Source organism: Rhinolophus ferrumequinum, chromosome 22 (assembly GCF_004115265.2).
Source record: "Rhinolophus ferrumequinum isolate MPI-CBG mRhiFer1 chromosome 22, mRhiFer1_v1.p, whole genome shotgun sequence".
NCBI lineage: Eukaryota > Metazoa > Chordata > Mammalia > Chiroptera > Rhinolophidae > Rhinolophus > Rhinolophus ferrumequinum.
In genome coordinates, this window is record NC_046305.1 from 8,752,198 (window position 1) to 8,772,646 (window position 20,449).

The 20,449-nt window shown below is 46.2% G+C and overlaps 1 protein-coding gene and 1 non-coding gene across 2 annotated transcripts; one reads left to right on the forward strand and one right to left on the reverse strand.

Moving 5' to 3' along the window:
• Positions 1–3,324: 3,324 nt before the first annotated feature.
• On the reverse strand, positions 3,325–13,836 carry SERPINC1 (serpin family C member 1). Its single transcript, XM_033092729.1, has 7 exons — positions 13,692–13,836; positions 11,411–11,780; positions 10,892–11,107; positions 10,017–10,154; positions 7,702–8,092; positions 6,701–6,765; positions 3,325–3,876 (listed from the first exon to the last, which is right to left on the reverse strand). Exons 1-7 carry the CDS (start codon positions 13,730–13,732, stop codon positions 3,700–3,702), a joined length of 1,398 nt encoding a protein of 465 aa, XP_032948620.1. The 5' UTR covers positions 13,733–13,836; the 3' UTR covers positions 3,325–3,699.
• On the forward strand, positions 5,646–5,752 carry LOC117015481 (U6 spliceosomal RNA). Its single transcript, XR_004421720.1, has one exon. It is a non-coding gene; the product is annotated as a U6 spliceosomal RNA (small nuclear RNA).
• Positions 13,837–20,449: the final 6,613 nt, after the last annotated feature.

The following is a 20,449-nucleotide window of genomic DNA, read 5'->3' on the forward strand; positions in this document are numbered from 1 at the left end:
TATGCAAAAGTAAGCAAAACAAATTTTCAAATTCTGGTCTCCAGAGTCCTCTTTCCTTTGCATATTATTTCAGTGGAGATTTCTTAACTCTGCTAGCTAAAATAGAGCCCTTGAACTTATTAAAAGAGCCAAGCCCAAGCCACCTAGGGTGATTTCTATTTGTGAAATAAACAAGAAGCATTGTTCAAGTTAATGGAGGAAAAAATGACTCCTTCCTGGGGTGATAATACATTTGATTATTTGTCTCTTAGCATGTCTTCTAAGTGGGATTTCAATGTAAAGTGACTTTCACTTTTCCTTATTTCTTTGCAAATGAAATGCACTAGCTAATATTTCTAAATTTTACATGAAATGTGAAATGACTCATTTTAGCATCTTTGTTGCTGGATGTCACAGACCTAATCCAGTGACTCCCACATGAGGTTCTTTCATTCTTCCCACCCCGATAGTAAAGATCCCTGCCCATGGCAGGCCTCCCACGTGGTAAGGGGAAGGGGAACTGTTTGATTACCCTTTAAAAATTGGAACCACTGTTCAAACTAACTAGCTACCAAGTGATTTCTAATGATGAAAGAGAGCTGTGTTTAAGAACAGGTTTAAATATAGCAGTTTCTCTTCTAGGAGACTTTTGGGCACCATAGAAATTTTCACTCATATATTGCCTACAAATAATGGACCATTTAAATTTCAAATAGGTGGTCTTTTGAGAAGAACAAGTGGGTAGAAGAAAGATTGGTTAGTGCAGAGGACTGAGTTAGCCTCCGGCTATGAAATTTCATTATGGTAACTTTAAGGCCTGGCTATTTACTTAGCATGTAAATGCTGCAATGTCATTTATAAAAAACTCCTCCCTATGCCTTAGAAAATTTGCGAAGGCTTCCTGATATTGGTGGGATTGAAAAGCAGTAGCCTTTGGGACTTGTATGTGTCCAGAGGGTAGCCCATCAGGGTTTTCATACTGAAGAACATTGTAGAATACTGTGAAACATCGTTGAACTTTGTGCAAATCATACCACACTGGATTTTAAGAGTGGGGGGAGTAGAGGAGGAGGATGGGAAAGTACTGGTAAAAAAAAATAAATATATAATCTTGTACTATATTTTAAGTCAGGAATGAAACAAAATTCTCTATTGGGACTGTGAAGTTCGGTCAAGGTTTTCTGCCTTTCTGGGTTGGCTTGCTGATTCCTCTGAAACCTCTAAGAAATTTTTCCTGGAACAGCTAAACAAATGCTAGTCTGACTACACAGTTTCACCACCCTACCCAATCCCCCTACTCGCAGCAAAAGACGAACATTCCCCATCTGTAGGCAGAAGCAGTGTGTTCTGTCTCTGTTCATTGACTTCTCATCTGTCATGGTCTGTGTTCACAGTTTTAGCCCGTTCCATCATGTTGTGATCTAATAGCAGGACTTAAATAGATCTGCCAGTTCAGTCAGGACCCAATGGCTTCTTTAGGAATCTTAAAATCAGAACTCTCAGTTTTTGGCATGTTGGCATAAGCGAGTAAAGGGAGAATTGCATTCATTGGGAGAGCTCTAGGATCAGCTCCCCCTGATTTCAGGGTGGGACCCACTCGAGCTCTGCCTCTGAGAGGAGAAGAGAAGGCTGAGGGTTCAAAGACAGAGTCATGCGGCCGAAACTCGGTTTCCTTCAGATGGACATGGTCTGGAAGAAATCTGTCAAGTGTTCTCTATGGTGCTTATAGGGTGGGTGACAGCTGTCCCCCATCTACCTGTCCCTGGCGCTGTGCCTTCCCACTGGTCACTGTGAAAAGCAGATCACACTGGACTCAAAGGTCAGAATCCAGGTCACTTCCCCCCCCTCCGCATCTTGAGCCCGTCACTTCTTCGCATAGCTAATAATGTAGCATTGACTTCTCTTTGGAAAACTCTGGGGTTTGTTCAAGAAACAGTAAAGCATTTAAAGGAAACAATCCGTGGTAGCTGCCAAATGAGATGACAGGGGGATTCACTCCCCTCGGCTGATAGGGATTGAGGGCGGCTGATAGGGATTGAGGGCGAGGCTCAGCGATGCCCCCTCTGCCTGATGGTTAAAAGCTACCATAACGCTTGTGAGCAACAAACTTACCTAACAGTTTCCCACAACTTGCTAATCAAGGATTCATGTTAAAACAGACAATCAATTTCTAAAATGTTGTTTTCCCTGAAAGGGAATGAGAGTTTTTAACTATAAGAACCTACCAGTCTGTTTTTTCCCTTTGAAAAAACTAACATTTAAGGTTTGTGTCTTTCATCTGCAGCGATTACTCCAAATCGCTGAAAGATGCCTCAGAAAAGTCAGCGAGCCAGGCTCGCCCTCGCGCACCTCTGGGGTGCTGGGCTGCATTTGTGCATCTTATTTCCTTAGAGAATAGCTGTTTTCATTATGACCTTAATTATAAATACCTATATATAGGAATAGGACTTTCTCTCTCCCCACCTTCTTTTAATCATTATCACTTAAGTGTAAACCACACTTCCCCTCACCCCCTTTTACTGAAAAAAAAAAATGCACTTTAATTCCTAAGGAGAGTGGCTGTTCCTGGCCCTAAAGCCAGATTACTTCAGGAGGAGAGTAAGGAGGGAGAGAACTCTTGCCAGATCCTGTGAAATTAACCAAACACCTTGATGTAAACACACAAATAATAACATCCATTTTTAAGCTGCCCCCAAACTTTGCCAACGGGGGAAAAAAACACAACCTTATGAAAAAGTTCAAAATGCCGACTCTGATTTGAGAAGTTTCACTGAAGAAAATACCCAATATTGAGACTTATTTTCTCAGCTATCAAATTGTCAGAAACTTCTGGGTTGTTTTGTGGGAGGCTGAGTTTTTTGTTGTTGTTAAAAAGTCAATGAAAACACAAAAGCTACATAAGATGTGAGCCTGATTTATGTTATTTTTAAGTATCAGATTGGTTCTCACCCTTGATTTGACAGGTGTTCTCGGCCTCTCCTCCTGGAGGTTCTGTCCTTCCCCTGATGACAAGCCAATACTTCTTGGGGGGGGGGGGGTTGCATGTCTCCTAGAGCCCCAGCCCTGTGTGTCGGGGGAGGGGGGCGGGCAGGAGGGTGGGCAGAGACTGGGGTTGGGGGAGGGAGAGTCAGAGAAAGAGTGAAGATAAGGGTTTATATAAACATATTTAAAGCAGCTTAGCAAAAGCTTTCTTGTTGAACAGCTTTAAGAACAATGTGAATGAAATCTTAGCAACTTGGTTAGTAACCTGAAAAGTCTATTAATGTATACTTGAAATTCTGTTTGTATAAAAATACATTTTCCTCTTTATTTTAACACTGTGTAAAAGAACATTATGCATGTGAGTGGTCTGAGAATTAAATGGTTTAATACTCAGATTTGAATCTGTCTTTTCTGTACATAGAGATTAATTTGTTTTAAATTGTTGGATTCTTTTACTGTGACAGGACTACCCAGATTTCAAGCGCCTCCCCCTGGCCCTCGCATGACGATGCAGTGACATGTCTCCCTCCTTCACGTTCTTGACCCACGTGTGCTCACTGGTCGAGAGCAATTGAAAGCATCGTTTTACCAAATGCCAGTAGCATCACCATGAGTTTCTCCCTTCCTTGTCTTCATTCCAGGTGGCAACGTCCATTCATATTGTGAGATGGGAGTAATTATATTTATTTTTACCTCTATTGACAAACCAAAATAAGAAGAGGTGCAGAGAATAACACTTTAGTTAACACAAGGGTTGGCTACTCTGCCCATGAAGATAATAGTGTTCAGAGCGACTTCCCTGATAAGAACCAGGAAGGGCCTGTTGGCCTTGAAGGTGACCCTGTTGGGGTTCAGCGAACGGCCAGCAATCACGATGGCGGTGCTAGCTGCTGCTTCACTGCCTTCCTCATTTACCTGCGGGTCAGACAGGAAACAAACTGCTGCGTTATGCAGGCAGATCATCCAAAGACACAACAGTCCCTCAAAATGCTATTTGTTCCCCAGTAGAAGATACATTTGGATCAGGTCGGGTTCCCTCCGGAACCCTACTTTTACTCATTCTTCCATCCAATGAATACTGATGTAAGCACTTGTGTTCGAATAATAAGTTCCATTCAGATAACTGCTGAACCAGAAATCTGGATGTATACAACGGTGTCACATTTCTGGCTGGCACCATCGGACGTGGTGTTACAAGAGGATTATCTTGTACTTGATGCTAAAATAGATTTTGACTCAAGATCAGAGCTCTGTAGCTGAAATAGTATCGCTTTCAGAGCATCAACATCCCAGATAAAACTACCCCGAGCAGCCACTCAGGTGCTCTGGCTGCATGAGATGAGTGTTTCCTGGAGTAATAGACTGAGACAGTGGTATTTGAACTTGCTGATAAGCAGAACCGTCATGGGTCTAGAGGGACACTCCTTCAGGAAATTGTACTTGGGGACCCAGAATATCGCGAAAACTCTGTCCCTGCTTCTTAATGAAAGAAAGCACTTCAGCCCCCTGAGCTTTGTGGAGCTGGTTGATGGTGCGCTCTCCCTCCTTCTCGCTCTTACTCTCTCCTTCCTGCCCCTCCTCCCCCATCTTCCCTTACTACCTATTTTATGATCATTCTAGGACTAAATTTATGAGCAGACTGGAGCTTTTATAAGACTAGGATCCTTTTATTCAAATCAGATTCTGGTTTTTAATGACTTCCCAGGAGATCTACAGTCAGTTGGGGTCCTATGTCTTGGGTTCCCAAGGTTTTCAAGGAAAACAACTTTGTTCTAAGAGCCACGGAGAAACCTGGTGTCATTGTGTAGTGGGCTCAGGTGGATAAAATGAATCCAGACCTTTGCTTCTCCCTAATAGTAACTCAACACCCTCCAGGATGTCTGAGTTGACCACTTCTATTTGGGGTCCTGAGAAGAGGATTTTCAGTCATAGTTGATGCCCTGAGTACGCGTCTTCCTTTGCAGTCTTTCTAAGTGGAAGAGGGTGACAGTAGTATTGTTTTTACTTCCGAAACCATTAATTCAGTACATGTAAGATCCCTTGTTATGATCTCAGTATCTTAAGTTACATCCCTCTCCTTTCGCTGTTGTCCTACAGATCTGACATCTGTTGACTGTCCTCTGCGTTATATATCCACATTAAGGATTTTGGCACCTAGCTCATAGCCCCAACGCCTGCTATCATTTGACCAAGACAATTAAAATACCTCAGTAGGAGATCCAGTAGACACCCTAACCTCCCATTTCTTTCATCTCATCAAACCCAATGAGCGTTACCTTCAAGTCTACCTAAGCAAACCAGTCCCGTGGCTACACCGCAAACCTGCCATTTCTCAGCACAAGGATACATTATCCTTCTCTCGGACTAGAACCTGTTTTTTCAGGCTATCACATTTTCTCACTCCCATTACAATTAATCTTGTCCTCCTTTCCCTTGATACCTCCGCTTTCCTCCTAACTACGTATTTCCCACCGAGCTTGGACCCTGTGACTATATTTATTGGCGCCGGGCTTTGGAACCATTCTTTCTGACCACAGCCTTCCTCCTTTGTGATTTCCTCAACCCTGTGACCTTTTCTAACATGGGCCCATCTCATTTCTCCCAGAGCCTGGTTCCCCAAGGAACAGTCTACACAACCTGCTTGTGCATGAAAAACCACTGGAGGAGCTTTGAAAATATATCTAGTGCTCGCTTCGGCAGCACATATACTAAAATTGGAACGATACAGAGAAGATTAGCATGGCCCCTGCGCAAGGATGACACGCAAATTCGTGAAGCGTTCCATATAAAAAAAAAAAGAAAAAGAAAATATATCTAGATTCTCCGGCCTCATCCTGGACTCGACAAGAGTCAAGCCCCCAAGTAACCAATGCTACTGGTATTTGTTTGAGAACCGGAAGTTCTGCAGGCTTTACACAGCTGTTACTGTAGTAAAGGGTCCATGGCACCCTAGTTGGAGCAATACCAGGTTAACAATAAATATTGAAGTGCTTTCTTCACTGTGGAACTTCTCAGACTTCAACGTGCCAGTGTGCATTACTTCTTGTTAATTTCCCAAGAAGAGGGCATACACTGATTTCACCACCTAACTTTCTGTTATCTGCAGGATAATCTAGAGCTGTCGTTCTCTGGAGCCCAATTCAGGACATGATCCCCACTCACCAGGGGATCCTTACCGTCCATTTGCTCTCCAACCATGTAATTCGGCACGTGCCTCCACTATCCTGTCCAGATTCCTCAGGGAGAAGTAAGCTATGGTCACAACATTTCAATCTCCTTAATAGATGCTTTCCACCATCTTAAAACTTCTCCCTGGGTTCCCAAAGGCTCGTACTCTCCTGATTCTCTTCCTCTGAATGCCTTCTAAGGGGACTTTGCTGGCTCCTTTTCCTGTGTCACCTTCCCCTGACTGTTTGTGTGCCTGTTTGACCTGCTTCGGGAGCGGTAGTGGGAGGAAGAGGGGACCAATTCGACCCCGAGGGCTTCAGGGCCCGGCCGTATTGTAGCAGGCCTCACCGAGGAGTGGGCTACAGCTTTGGGGCCGGGACACTGGACACATGGCCTTTCCACAGTTGTCTCCTACTGTCCACGCATCTGCTGTCTATACCATGAGAATGAATAGAGCAAGAACTCCCAAGTGACAAATCACATGAGATTATCAATGTATGAATAATAAAATAAAGCAGGATGGGAATAAAAAGGCAGCCGAAGAAGAAAGAGCCAAAGGAGGGATACTCACCTCAAGAAATGCCTTATGGAATGCATCTGACACATAGAGGTCGTCCCGGCCTCCTGCAACAATACCTAGAGGGAAAGCCAGAGAAGACTCGGTGAGGTGGGCTTCAACCCGCAGGAGGGAATTCAGGTTGAGTTTAGAGGTCCTTCGGGCTTTTTCGAAAAACTGGAAGAAATCCTGGACCCTCACCTAACTATACCCCCGATACAATTACGTGTTAAAAACAATAAAGTACTTTGGGCTTATTCAGCCTGGCTCCTGGGAATTAATCTCATACTTCAGCTCTTAGGTGGGAGTGGGGGGTCAGGGGATTCTGTTCTTAAAGAAAAACTTACTCCACCAAGTAGGAACGTCTTTCTTTCCAGTCTGGCAACATTTTTTAAGAGCGGGATTGGTTTTCAGACCCAGCTTAAGGGACAGCCCGTTAAAGGTAAATCCAATTACTTAACACTGTCAAGTTCTTGTTAAAAAAGAGATATTTTAGTTTATATTTTTAAAGGATGGTGGGTTGGAAGAACCAAGCCAACTGAACACCATTACTGAAGCATCACAACTGGGAAGAGTTTGGCTGTATCTGTCTAAGTGACCATAAGGAAAACACACAAGCCCTTTGGAAGATTAGGTGCGGGGCTACTAAATGTCAGCTATGACTACCTTGTGGGACCCAGACGTCCCCAGCTCTTCTTAATTCTGTCTGTCTGTACTGTGAATTCCGACGCTTTTTCAAGTTCTTCTCTACCAGGTCCCATCTCCTCTATAAGTGACAGACTCAAAGGGTTCCCATGCTAGCAGAGCCCAGGGAGATTCAAGAGCTAACTCCCCCTTTCCCAGAAGAGAAAACAGAAACCTCGAAAGGAAGAGAGATTTCCCTGAGTTAGCAGTAAAACTGGGCTTAGCAGCCAGGGGTCCTGACTGGTTGCTCTTTTTTCCTTCCTCCGACTCTTCCACCTTTGGTCAGACCGCCGTGGGGGCAGAGAGAGGAGGGAAGGCCTTCCTCTACTAACCCGGGAGCTTGGCCTTGTCGGGGTCAAACAGGTCCGCCAGGCCCATGTCTTGCAGCTGGTCCTTCACGCTGAAGCTGTCCTCGATGCGGAAGCGCGGCATGTGGACCACCAGCAACGTCTCCGCCAGCTCGTCCAGCCACTCCTGCAGCACCTCCGGCGTCAGCTCCTGCTCCACCTTAGCCAGGCTCTTGTCCGCCTTGGGCAGGATGAGCACCATGGTGATGTCGTCACCCTTGAAGGGCAACTCGAGCACCTGGGTACCTTCCGCCACGCGCCGGTAGCGAAACTTGCCTTCCTGGAACATCATGGATGTCGAGCACGACTCCCCATCAGCCTTATAGAAAAGTTCCTTCCTTGTGTTCTCAGGGCTGAACTTCGACTTCCACAGGCCCTGGAGGAAAACAGCAGGTGGGAGAATCACAAAACCATCCCTAGGAGAAGATGGACATGAGCGTGTTCACATTCTTTTATTACGTTAACCGGTAAATAGAATTATCAGGAAAAGAGACTAGAGGGATATGCGTGCAAAGGTGAGCCGTGACTGTGTCTGAGTGGTGGAATCCTGAGAGTTTTCTTTCTGTGACCTTTCCGGTATTTCCCAGCTTTTTAGCAGTGACTATTTGCTTGTATAACGAGAAAAACTAAAACCGAAACCAAGGACAACCTATTGGCCTCTTCACAAGTCACTTCTTGAGTTGAAATCTAATTGCCTCTTGCTTTTTGCCTCCCATCAGCTTCTTCCTCCAAGGCTGTCCTCCAAAACGCTGGGCTCTGCCCCGTGAATACAGGCCACACACAGAGAATAACCCAGGGCCAAGTTCCTGTTTAGAGAGGGAGGGGTAGAGACACTCCTTTGAATTTCGGTTATTGTCATTTCCATTCCTTGTCATCTTCTGGCTCTTTGATTTGGGGACAAGTCTTTGAACGCTTTGAGAGGGGGGATCTTCATCTGTAAAGTTAGGAGCTGGTGGTTGCCCGTATTTGTAGGGCGTTTACTGTGCCAGGCACCGCTCTGAGCATTCTCCCTGCGTTAGCTTAGTCATTCCCCTCAGTAGCTGTGTTATTAATTATCACCACTTTATAAATGCAGAAAGTGGGGCATAGAAACGTCTCAGGTAACTAGTCCAAGTTCACGCAGAAATGGAAGAGTCTGGATTTAAACTAAGTAACCTGTTGGAGGGGCCCAAGGTCTCCTTTGTGACGTTAGGAAGATCAGGAGGGCTAATAATAAATGGCAAATAATAAATAATAATAAATGGCAAAGTGTTCCGTAAACTGTAAAGGGCGATGCACATGGTGGAAACACAGCCTACCTCCACTGTTGGGGAGAGGAACACCCCGAATGGCAGAGTGGTTGGCCACAGCAGTGACTGGCTAACCTCCTGGGTCCTGAGGGGGTGGGGGGACTGCATATGGAGCACGATCCCGGAGGGGCAAATGTGCCACCATTCCGCCTGCCTTAACCCGAGTGTCCGTGAGCTGTGTGTTCCCTGCACCCTCTCCCTCATCTTCCTTCCTGATTGTAATCAACTTGGAACAGTCTTTAGAATTCTTGACTCTGAGAAAGACAAGGCCATCTGCATGATCAAATCACAAGGTCCCTGCAATGTTTGAGGTTAGCCTGGAACCTGGGGGTTCGGAAGCTTCAGGCAAGGGGAACTTTGAGTCACTGCAGAAGCTGCTCCAGGGGATGGAGAAAATCTCATCGCTGAGGGTTGTTGATAGACTCAGTCATCTTGTTCCAGATTTCAAAATGGAGTTAACTGGACAGCAGAATTGTCACATAGAGATGATGAGAATTCATCACTGCTCATGCCTTGCTGCAGGGCATGCTGGGTTGCGAGGCTGGACACTGCCTTGGGCCCAGAGGCATTACTACTGTGTTTCCCTGAAAATAAGACTTAGCTGGACCATCAGCCCTAATGCATCTTTCGGAGCAAAAATTAATATAAGACCCAGTCTTACGTTGTTATGTTATGTTACGTTATGTTATATTAATTACTATAAAGACCCAGTCTTAATATAAGACCCAGCCTTACTTTAATATAAATTTTTGCTCCAAAAGAGCATTAGAGCTGATGGTCTGGCTAGGTCTTATTTTCGGGGAAACACGGTAGCACCCCCTGGACCTCAGCCCAGCAGCCACAGCCCTAGGCATGGTTCTAGACTCTTAGCAAATTTGTATTTATGCCCAGACCATGCATGTACCATTTTTCAGAAGTGATCTACCTACACGTGCCCGATGGAGTGAAAGACGGGGAGCTGGAGGGCGAGAAGTCCCCCTGGGGTCTCTGTAGGACCACTCTGAGCAGTACCTTGAAGTAAATGGTATTGACCAACACCAGGACGGTGAGCTCGTTGATAGCATCCGGGGGAATGACATCAGTGATACGCCCTTCCGTCTTATTGGATATCCATTGGTTGATGGTCACTCTGGACGACTCTGCATTTTCCTGAGGAGAACAGGAAACAAACCTATTCACCTGTGCTATTCAGTCGTCTTCTCTATTTCCCCATGCAGCATTTTATTTTATTCATCCTCCCTCTGCCCTTGCACCCGTTTGGTTAAGCCATCACTCTAACCCAGATTGGGGAAACCTCGCATACCTAGTATAGAGACGTGAATTCACAACAGTTTAGGTTTCCAAACATGCTCTATGGGAAGCTAATGAGTGATGGGGTGGGCAGGGGGCAGGAGGAATGCCCATGTGGTCAAAAATGTTTGAGAAATTTTTCTGACTCCTTTATTCCAATCAATAGACTCCAAGTCAATAGACTCCTTTATTCCAGGACCCTTCAGAATACTTAACAGGTTCAGGTGCTTCATGGATCTCCAAGAGGAGAAAATAACACAAACCATGCACCAATTTTATTTGACCATGGTAACCTTTAAAAATGGAATTAAATAAGGTATCTTGTAGGACGGGAATCTCCAGAATATCTTTTGGTATGTATGTGAGGAACTTATTACTTGGACAACTTTTTCGGAGCAGCCACACCAATCCATAGATACCACTGACTTTTCTGGTTTCCAGCCAGAGTAAGTATTCCCGGGGATCTGCCTTATAGTCACCCCGACACCTGCCTTTCACTTGCATAGCAGTGTTAATTTGGATCCTGCTTCTCTAGCTCCTCAATCTCTAAGTGGAAAGGAAGAATTCTGAGGTCAGGGATGACGTCTGCAACTCACCTTGAAGTCCAGGGGCTGGAGCTTGGCTCCATACACCACCTCACTGATGTCCTGGTAGGTCTCATTGAAGGTAAGGGATTTGTCTCCAAAAAGGCGGTTGGCTGATACCAACTGGGAGGATTTGTTGGCTTTTCGATAGAGTCGGCAGTTCAGTTTGGCAAAGAAAAAGTGGATCTGATCAGATGTTTTCTCGGAGATGGTATCAAATTTGAAAACCTGTAGAAGCCAAAAGAAAATGCTGGTGGGTCTGGTGGGGCATCCGGGCTAATGTGGTGAGCACGGTGCAGTCAGCCCCAGACCGAGTGCCACCTCTGGTGTGACCTCCTTCAAGTACAGTGACTGGCACATCATAAATGTTCTGCTCATGCTTTCTAAATGAATACATGGATAAAAGAATAAAGGGTAGGAAGGAGAAAGGGAAAAAGAAACACAAGGAGACTGGGATATGACCTAAGGTCTCTAAAGGGCTCCAGGCCCATACATAGTAAGGACGCTGGGCAGAAGGACTGTGGACTGTACCTCCATCAGCTGTTTGAGGGTGTTGTTACAGGCACCCAGCTTGGTCATTGCAAAAGCTGTGGAGATGCTCAAGGGTGACAAGAAAATGTTGTCATTGTCATTCTTGGAGTCTGCCAGGTGCTGATAGAAGGTGGTGGCAAAGTTGGAATTGGCCTTGGACAGTTCCCAGACCCGCCGGTTGGTGGCCTCAGGGATTTTCTGGTCTGAGCCCTCGTCCTCAGTTGCCTTTTTCTCTGAGGAGCGGTAAATGCACATGGGATTCACAGGAATGTCCCGAGGCTTGGCAGTGCAGATGTCCTCTATGGGGCTCCAGTGACAGGTCACACAGCCCCAGAGACCAATGAGCAGCAAGGAAAGAAGACATACCCTCCTATAGGGGGACAAAAAGCTGAGTTAAGCTAGGCTGGGAGACCCCCTATCCCCACTGCCCAGCCCAGACTTGGCCTAGGAAAGCTTAGGATGCCAGCCCACCCGGTGTGACCTAGTACTTTGTACAGAGCCCAGGATGAGTCCAGTCCTGGATTCCTAGTCAGTGGATAGTTCCATTTGCCTGGACATAGTCATGTCGAAATTAGAATCAACTATTGAAGCAACTGATGCTTATTCAAGTATGTGTGCCTGACGCCCCATGCTGGGAGAAAGAATGCAAAGCCTCCAGCTGTGACATGGGATGTGCGCACATGAAAAACAGTGCCCAGTGAAGAGTGAGGGTTGTAGGAGGAGCTGTTTACAGAGCTGCCTAGGGAGGCCTCAGAAATGGATGGACTTTACCCTGGGTGTTCGGGTTGGAAGGATTTCGATTGATACTGCGGAGAGATTTCAGATACAAGAGGGGTGAGAAGGAATGAATGGGGCAGAGGTGCTATCTGTGTGGGGAGGACCTCATAACAGTAGCTCCAGCCCCAGCCTTCCGCTGAGCTCCAGACTGATTGTTGGCTGCACAATTCCACCTGGACGTCCTACACATTCCTTAATGAAATACGGCCAAGCTGAACTTGCCAATTTCCCCACATACCTGTTTCTCTTTCCATGTCCTCCAACTCAGCAGATGGGCCCCTCATGCACCCTGCTTCCTCCCTCACCTCATTTAGTCAGACCCTAGATTTGATCGATTCTGTTTCCTTGCCCTCTCACTGCCTTAGTTCAGGCCTCATCCTTTTCTGTGGCCTGGAAATTGTAATAGCTTCCAGCATGGGTTCACTAAAAGTAAATGAAACTAATTTCACTTTTTAAAAAATGAGATCATGAGATTGGTAAATTAGGAGAATTGTGACACCCAAGTAAGCAAACCAAGAGAGAAAACACTTGTGGTATTCCGTAGCTAAGACGGGTGCGGGGATTGGGGGCAGGGGCTTCCTGTGGCTGACGTGGGTCCCTCCGTCTAGGGAAGGGAGTGTGTGTGTGAGGAGCAAGCCTTCTCAGTCTTCCCCTGGCAGAAAAAGACAGGCATGCAGTGCAGAAAGGATTAGCTGAGGAGGCCTGCTGGGCCAGTGTGGGACTCGCTGGCGGGAGCTGGGGGACTTGGCTTCGTGTGTGAGCTGAAGCCAACTCTGTAGCCGTTTGAAGAACACAGGCCTCGAGTGGGAGAGAAGTGGAGGCACCGAGGGAGCTGTGGAAGGCGGCGTGAAGAAGCAGAGACAGAATCTTGTCATTCATGTCTCCCTCTTGCTGCCTACTCTTTCCCATCTTGTCCCTCAGCTACATTTGGAAATACAAGTAGAGGGCCCTGGGAGCTCTGTTAAGCACAAAGCAAAACCAAGGTGACCGAGCCCTAGCCTCACTTGTAGCTTCCTACAGCTAGCCAGACCAAGGTGATGGGTGGCGTGTTGAGGGAGAAGAGGGCTGCAGTCCTTTCGTCAGTCACAGGTCACCGAGATCTTGGGGTGGGAGGTGGGGGGCAACCGAGGGGAAGGAGGAGCAAACAGGGTGTCAGGGGGTCCTCACAGTTTAAAATTGGCCCTCATTTCAGATGTAGACCAAGCCCCGGAGTTCCCCTTGGAGGGTCTCCTGGACTGTGAGGGCTGGCGTGGTGTCTTCACACAGGGAAGAAAGACGTCCCGTTTCTTGAGCTAAGAACCCAAGGTGTGGCTTAGGGAAAGGCCTGACCCCAAGGCGGGTGAGAGGGAGGGCGCTGGGAATGACGTCTCCAAACAAGTTCTTTGATTGTAACCACCAGGGAGAGGGCTTGGTCTCCTCGAAGGTGTCAAGGTCACCTTCCTGAGTCCTTCAGAGGTCAGAAGACCCACTGAGGGCACGGAAAGGGGAAGCTCACCCCTCTTACCTTTTTCCAGCAGCTACAGTTCCTATCCCATTGGAAAACATGGCTGCTAATCCTCCACGGGGCTGGGCACTGTGGTCTGAGGCAGTCGCTCTGGAAACTGGCTCTTTCCTCCCAATCTAACTGAGGTTCCAGAGGCGAAGGTGGGGGAGAGGCAGGGGAGGAGGGGAGGACTGAGGTCAAAGGCTGATGACCAGCCCCAGGGTTAAGCAAAGTGTGGAGCCCCATGTTGTTTGATTAGTAGAGAAGTTTTAAAGTTCAGTCAGGCCCAGGGAAAGCAAGGCCCACCTTTCTTACCTGTACTCCCTCTATCTCTTCCTTATCTTTATCATAGAAAAGGAAAAGGAGAATGTGTTCACAAACTCAAATTAGGTCAGAAAGTGCCTGACTGAGGAGAACTGTGCAGGATTTTTTTTTTTCCTGGTTACCCAAACCCAGAGTAGAAAATAGGTGAACATAACTTGCCAAGTTGAGTGTCTGGAACGTTCTAGCCTTCCACCTGCTCAGTGCAATACCCTTTCTTTCACAGGTTTCTTTAGGAGAAGCGATAGAGAGTCCATAGTATCTAATCAGAGCGGGAAGAAGAGGATTTTTCTGGAACAAAGTGCTATTTTCAGGCTTCTAAGAGTCAACACATCTGTGACCCAGACCAGGACACACGATGGTTACACCTGTGGTCCGCAGATGGAGCCCTTCCCCGCTCAGCCCTGAAGTGACGGGAGGAGCCACAAGAGCACAAGTATCCTTGGGGTGCATGCCAGCGATATTTCTAAGGTGGATGAGCTGGTTGGGAGGCACTTAACACAATTCGACTGGGGGTCAGGAGGCCGTGTGTGGGGCCGGTAAAATCATACAACTGCTGCAATACCTCTTTGAAAGCAAACAAACCGAATTACCTTTTTTGCGTGCATTGTTTTTTTTACTTATTTTAGTTATTGGGGAGGTGAAATGAATTCAAACTAATGTACATAAAGGGCCCATTTATTTATATTTTCCTCTTCCTAAAGAGCCAAAAACAGTATCACCAGGATTGCTACAATAGTTCACAGGGTACGTCTGCACTTTCTGTGTGGAGACTCTTTGAAGTTGGTACAGTCATAGGAATTCTCGAGAGTTCTCTAATCACGAAACAGGAAATCTCTATCTGGACTGAAGCTGTGTGTAAGTTCTTGGCTGATTTAGAGCCTGGACACCTTACGGACTCCCATGTGCAGTGCGAACAGTTACAAGGACCTGTCCTAAAGGACCCGAGGATGCTAGAGGCTCCTTGTCACTCCAGATTAAAGACAATTGAAAATTCTCCCGTCCAACCACTTGTGTCCAGTAAATACCTGGGCATTGTTCTAGGGGCTGGGGACCCCAGTCAGAGGAGACATGCAACGATCACATAAAGAATCAGTGTATGAATCAGTATTAATAGAGGCCATGGGGAAACATACAACAGGGCAAGGGGATAGAAAGTGATGGGGGAAGGTGGGGAGGTTACCATTTTAGAAAGGGTGGTAGCAAAGGCCTCCCTGATGAATCGCTGCAGGGCTGCAGAATGCTCCATGACCCTTCGAAGGGAAATCTGGCAGTACCAACATTGCAAGTGAATTTACCCTTTGCGCTGGAAGTCCCACCTCAGGAATGTCTCCTACAGATACCTGCGCGGGTATGCATGCGATCACCAGCTGTAACCTGATTTGTGACAGCAAAAGATTAGAAACAACATCTACAGGAGACCAGTTCAATAAGCCAAGGTACCTCGCCCACTGGAAAACTGAGCCCTGGTCAGAAAGGATGAGTTTCCTCTCTGTGTGCTGCCAGGGAAGGGCTTCAGGATAACTCATGGGGGAAAGGCAAGCTGCTGAGCAGTGTCTCTAGTATGTCACCTTTTGTATCACAAAGTGGGAATGGTGGGGCTGAGGGGTGGGCACTCAGAGTGGGAGGAAGACTTGCCAATATGAACCTCCTTATTCCATTTTCTACTTTTGAACATGTCAATGTATTTACCCCCTCCTCAAAAAGGCCGTGACTTTATGAGCAGAAGGGGATCAGTGTTGTATTCCTCAGAGGCCTGGGGAGAGGGGACTTCCAGGGCATGTCGGAGGTGGAGGCAGCACCAGAGAGGAATGAGAAGCAGGCTGAGCCCCTGGCTGGTGACAAAGGAGAAAAGGTGAGTGAGACCAGCCCAGTTCAGTGTCCGAAGGCGGAATAGAGCTGCTTAGCTGTGTCCTGCCTGGCAAAAACTTTCTAATGGCAATATAATACTCCATTGCCTATAATTTAACTATTCCCTCTATTAGCTTAGGTCAAATTCTTTAAATCTTTGAATATGATAACAGGTGCCATTTTAAGCTCTTACTATACATATATGTTTATATACAAAAGAACACAGTTATTACAGAATTCTATAAAATATCATGTGAAAAAGAGTTTTGTTATATTTTAAAATACTGATTGGTAAGATCAGAGGAGACAGTGATTAGGACTGAACTATTCAGAAAAATCACAGTATGTTAACAAAGGCATTAAAAGAGATTTAAGTCCAAGGTCTATATGCACTCTTCATTGATGTGTAAGCAGAGACAAAATCACGAGGAAGTCCGCCTCATCAGAACGATTGGTGCTCTGATCCCAGAATGGCAGGGAAAGTCACGGCACCAGCCGAAGCCCTGGCTTTGTCACATACTCGTTAGCTATGCGATCTTGGTTGTGCAGCACCTCCCTCAGGGTCACATTTTTAAAATTTCTGAATGGGGACAGAGTATTGATCTCTCAGGGATTTTTAAGGATTAAAGATCATTCATGGGTTTACTGTGATAGAGTTCATATGGTTACATTTCCTCCTGGGAACACAGCTGAATTCTCCTTTCCAGCCTCCCCTACAGTTAGGTGGGGACACAGGATTACATTCTGGGCAATGGGGTGTTGGTGGCCATGATGTATGCCATTTCCAGCAGAGTCTCCTAAAATGGCCCCTACAGTCCTCCAAGCTCTGTCTCCATGTTCAGGATAGACGACTTCAGGACTTGGAAGAACATGGAGAATTTATCCATCATCAAACTTGGTGGCTAAATGACTGTACTCCCAGAAGGCCCTCATTAGACTGTGACGTGAACATAAATTTGACTACGGCTATGGTTGTATAGAAGTTAGCTGGTACCCAAATACTACAAAAATGCTGCGATGTTTCTTTTTTCCATTATTAACTAGTAGCTTCTGAGTAGCACATAATATTAAAGGGAAGTCTACTGTCTGACAACCCAAGTGCCATTTGATCTACTTAGATTAATTAATTTAGTTAGCAATGTTTATGGAACCCTGATATGCCAAGGTCTGTTCTAGACACCGAGAATAGGATGGTAAATTTCATGTGGTCCCTGCCTTTATGTAGCAAATATTCTAGTGAGTGAAACAGAAAATAAACAAGCTAATGGACATAAACCCATATACAGAGACACACGCACATATGTATATATGTTTTTTGTTTTTGTTTTTTTAACTTACTGCATGCCAGGATCCATGCTAAGTGCTGTACAGGCATTAGCTTATATAACTCTCTTGTCAGCTCTACCAGGAAGATGCTATTCTGCTCAGTTTAGAGATGAGAAAACGGCTGTTCACAAGGGTTAAGAACTTGCCCCAAATTACAAAGCTGGCAAAGCTGAGATGCAAATCCTTGTCTGCCTGTGTCACAGGTCTTGGGCTCCTACGTGATGGCTGTGAAGAAAACATCCATGTCTTCCCTGTCCAATTGTTTTTCTTGGGGCAGGGTTTATGACATGCCACCATCTGGATAGTCTCTTCCAGTTTTTCCATGATTCCCTCAAAATCCAGGGCCTAGAAATGAATCCAGGAACTGCCACCTTTTTCTTTGGTTACTCATATTTTAGTAGAAAACATTCTCTGATGCACATTCCGAATGTGCTTCTGAGTTGTTCTTCTGGGGTCCTTCACACCAGCCTCGTCTCTGGTTCTCACTGCTCACAACTGTTCTTGCCTGTCTCTGTCTAGATTTTGATGACCTGAGTCCCCTTCCCCTTGATTCGTCTTAGTTGGTTTGATGAGGAAAGGAAAAGAGCGTGTATGCAGGGCTCTGGGTGACTCCCTATCTACCTATCTATCTAGTCATCTGTCTTCCCCCCCACACACACACACACTGTCATTAGTCTTCTGTAAAGTGTTTTAATCATTGTAAATATTTAATATATAAAAGTATGTTTAAATCAAAGTCATAGAAACTGGTAACCCTTTCTGGAAGCGGAGGCAGACTTCGGAACTTTTACCAAGTACATAGTAGTTTTTGAAAAGGCTTCCCCACATCTGAGTGGAAGCTGGCAGGACAGCTCTTTGCTTTGCTGTGTTAAGGGTAGGTGTGGGGAGCCACGAAGAGGAAAGAACATAGCATCCAATCACCCTGTCTCTTTTTTAACACGTCGAGGTCAGTACTAGAACAAGAATCCCCCTCTCCCTAGCCCTGCCTCCAGTCTCAGCTGCAGCCCCCAGGAGCAGGTTATTCAGCTGGTCCTTGCCACTGCCTCACATCCGGGCTACTCTGTTCTTTCCTTTGGATCCAAGAGTAAGACCTGGGTGGGGTGCAAACAGCAGAGCTGAGCTCCTGCTGTGGTTACTGTGTAACTCAGAGCTTAACTTCCATGGAAATTTGGCAAAACATCTAACACAGAAACCAGAGTTGCCTGTAACTCTCCCCGGCTTCCAGTTTACTAGGTGGTTGGTTGTGACATTTTAATTAAGGTGAAATAAAGTTTATCAAAATAAATCCTGCATTATCATTTGGCAGCTTTCAGGTGAGACTTTCAAAGCCTCTCACTGGAATTTGTTTCGATTCTCACAACTGTTAGAAAGTTCAGTTTTGGTTTTAGGGAAACCAAATCAAAACAAATATTTACTGAACACGTGCAGTGCGCATGCTACTGGGTCTTGAATGTACCAGATACCCAATAAATATTTGTGTTTGAAGAAACCCAGGTTCAGAGTAATTTTGCTGACTTGTTAACAGGAAAATACTTTCAATTCTTCCCCAGTGGAAAGTGATCAAGTAAAGTAAAACATGCTTACTTATTCACAGGAATTGACCCCTTGCAAGAACAGAAACACTGGGCAAGGGTATTGCTGAGGGGCTGAGCAAGAGAGTGGCATGGAGTCAAAGCTCATCGCTTCCACATTAGCTCAGGAAGTTGTAGGTGGTGAAAGAGAAATAGAGAGACAAGGGGAGGAGACAGAGCCCAGAGGCCAAGGTCCTGGGAGAAAGTTCCCGGAGAGGGGATGGGTTGGACAGGCCTAGAAGGAACAGGGAGAAACGCATAGTAAAGCTACGGCCAAGGGTTTGTGTTTTGATCAGTACAGGTCAGTTATGTGACTGACGCCTGCTTCTCACCTCTGCCAAGGGCTGCTCTAGCAGATGTGACCGAGTCCGTTTGAGGGATGAGGCAGAAATGAAGGACACATGGCTGGTTTCGGGCCCTTCCCCAGTGGTCAGCATTGCAAACCAGCAGATGCCGCCTGGGCACCAGTTATTCTAACTTCAAACAGAAACAAGCTCCAGGACTCACCTCTTAGTTGGTCTTAGGTGAATTTCCATAGGAAAGTTCAGCGAACCAGCAAATGATGCTGCTCGGTTAGAGAAATAGGCCCGCCCACTCTGCAGAAGCGGCCCCAGTCCCATCCGAGGCCCAGGAGTTCATCAGCTTCCCTAGCTTGTTGTCAGGATAAGAAAAGGCCCAGTCAGTTAGGTGACAAGCACAAGTGTCGACTGAGGAAAACCAGAGGGCACCTTTTTGATCACAATCACCTGCACATTTTTGGACTTGGGAGGAGAGGAAGGCAATGATGAACTGAGAAGACTAAATATTGGAACTGAGTATTTTCAAGGGCTTTGATACTGTAAAGATAATTTCCCCCCTTTAACCCAATGCTATAGGAGCAGACATAGTGCTTGGTCAAAGGAACAGGAAGCAGATGACTTTGGTGGCACCCGTTTGGCTGTTTGGTAATTCCAGTCACGCTGGTGGCCTGTTCTCAAGCTGTGCCTCAATCAAACACCGTCTTAGAAGTTCTGTCCTGTTCAACCCCAGTGTCCCGTGTGGCTCTCACGGTTTCCTGAGTCCACTGCAACAGAGTCATGGCTGGGCTCTGCCTCAGACCCTGTTCCATTTCAAATCACAATAATCACATCACTCTCTGGCTTAACATCTTTACAGTGTTTAATTGCTAAAGGACAAATCTAGAAGACTCAATGATACGCAAAGCTTTTCAAGACCCGGGCCAGCCTAAGTTTTCTAGCTTTCCCGAATTCCCTGGAGTCCCATTACAAGGCCACCTGCTTTCATGAAGGTCTGTGTGCTCCCAGACTGCAGTCGCCACGCCCCACCTTGTTTAGCACACAAACCCTTCTACACCTTTCAGGATCCACGCTTCAGGTGTAAGATTTTCCCCGAGTCACCTCGCTCCCTCAGCCCTACACATTTTCTTTCAAGTAGTCTCCAGGTAGTGCTAATTCCGCATGTCACACATCTTATTCATTTCATAAAAATTTAAGTCTGATGAGCACAAACTGGATCTTTCTGCTAAAATGGCCTATCACATAGAGCCTTACTACTCACTGGCATAATCTGGGGGCGGTAGAGCTCAGGCCCCACTCCATCCCTGCTGGGACAATAACCGCTTTCCCCCGAGACCCAGGTGAACTGCCTGCGAATTAGGCTTGCGAAGCAGTGCTAGACAAACGACCCAATAAATGTGAACCAACAGGCACA

What these genes read in the sequence shown, in the direction of transcription:
- SERPINC1 (XM_033092729.1), bottom strand. Translation starts at nt 13,732, where the DNA reads ATGTTTTCCAATGGGATAGGAACTGTAGCTGCTGGAAAAAG. An exon ending in TCCAGCCCCTGGACTTCAAG is followed by an intron (nt 10,155 to 10,891) that starts GTGAGTTGCAGA and finishes TGTTCTCCTCAG; the next exon opens with GAAAATGCAGAGTCGTCCAG. An exon ending in TCAATACCATTTACTTCAAG is followed by an intron (nt 8,093 to 10,016) that starts GTACTGCTCAGA and finishes GTTTTCCTCCAG; the next exon opens with GGCCTGTGGAAGTCGAAGTT.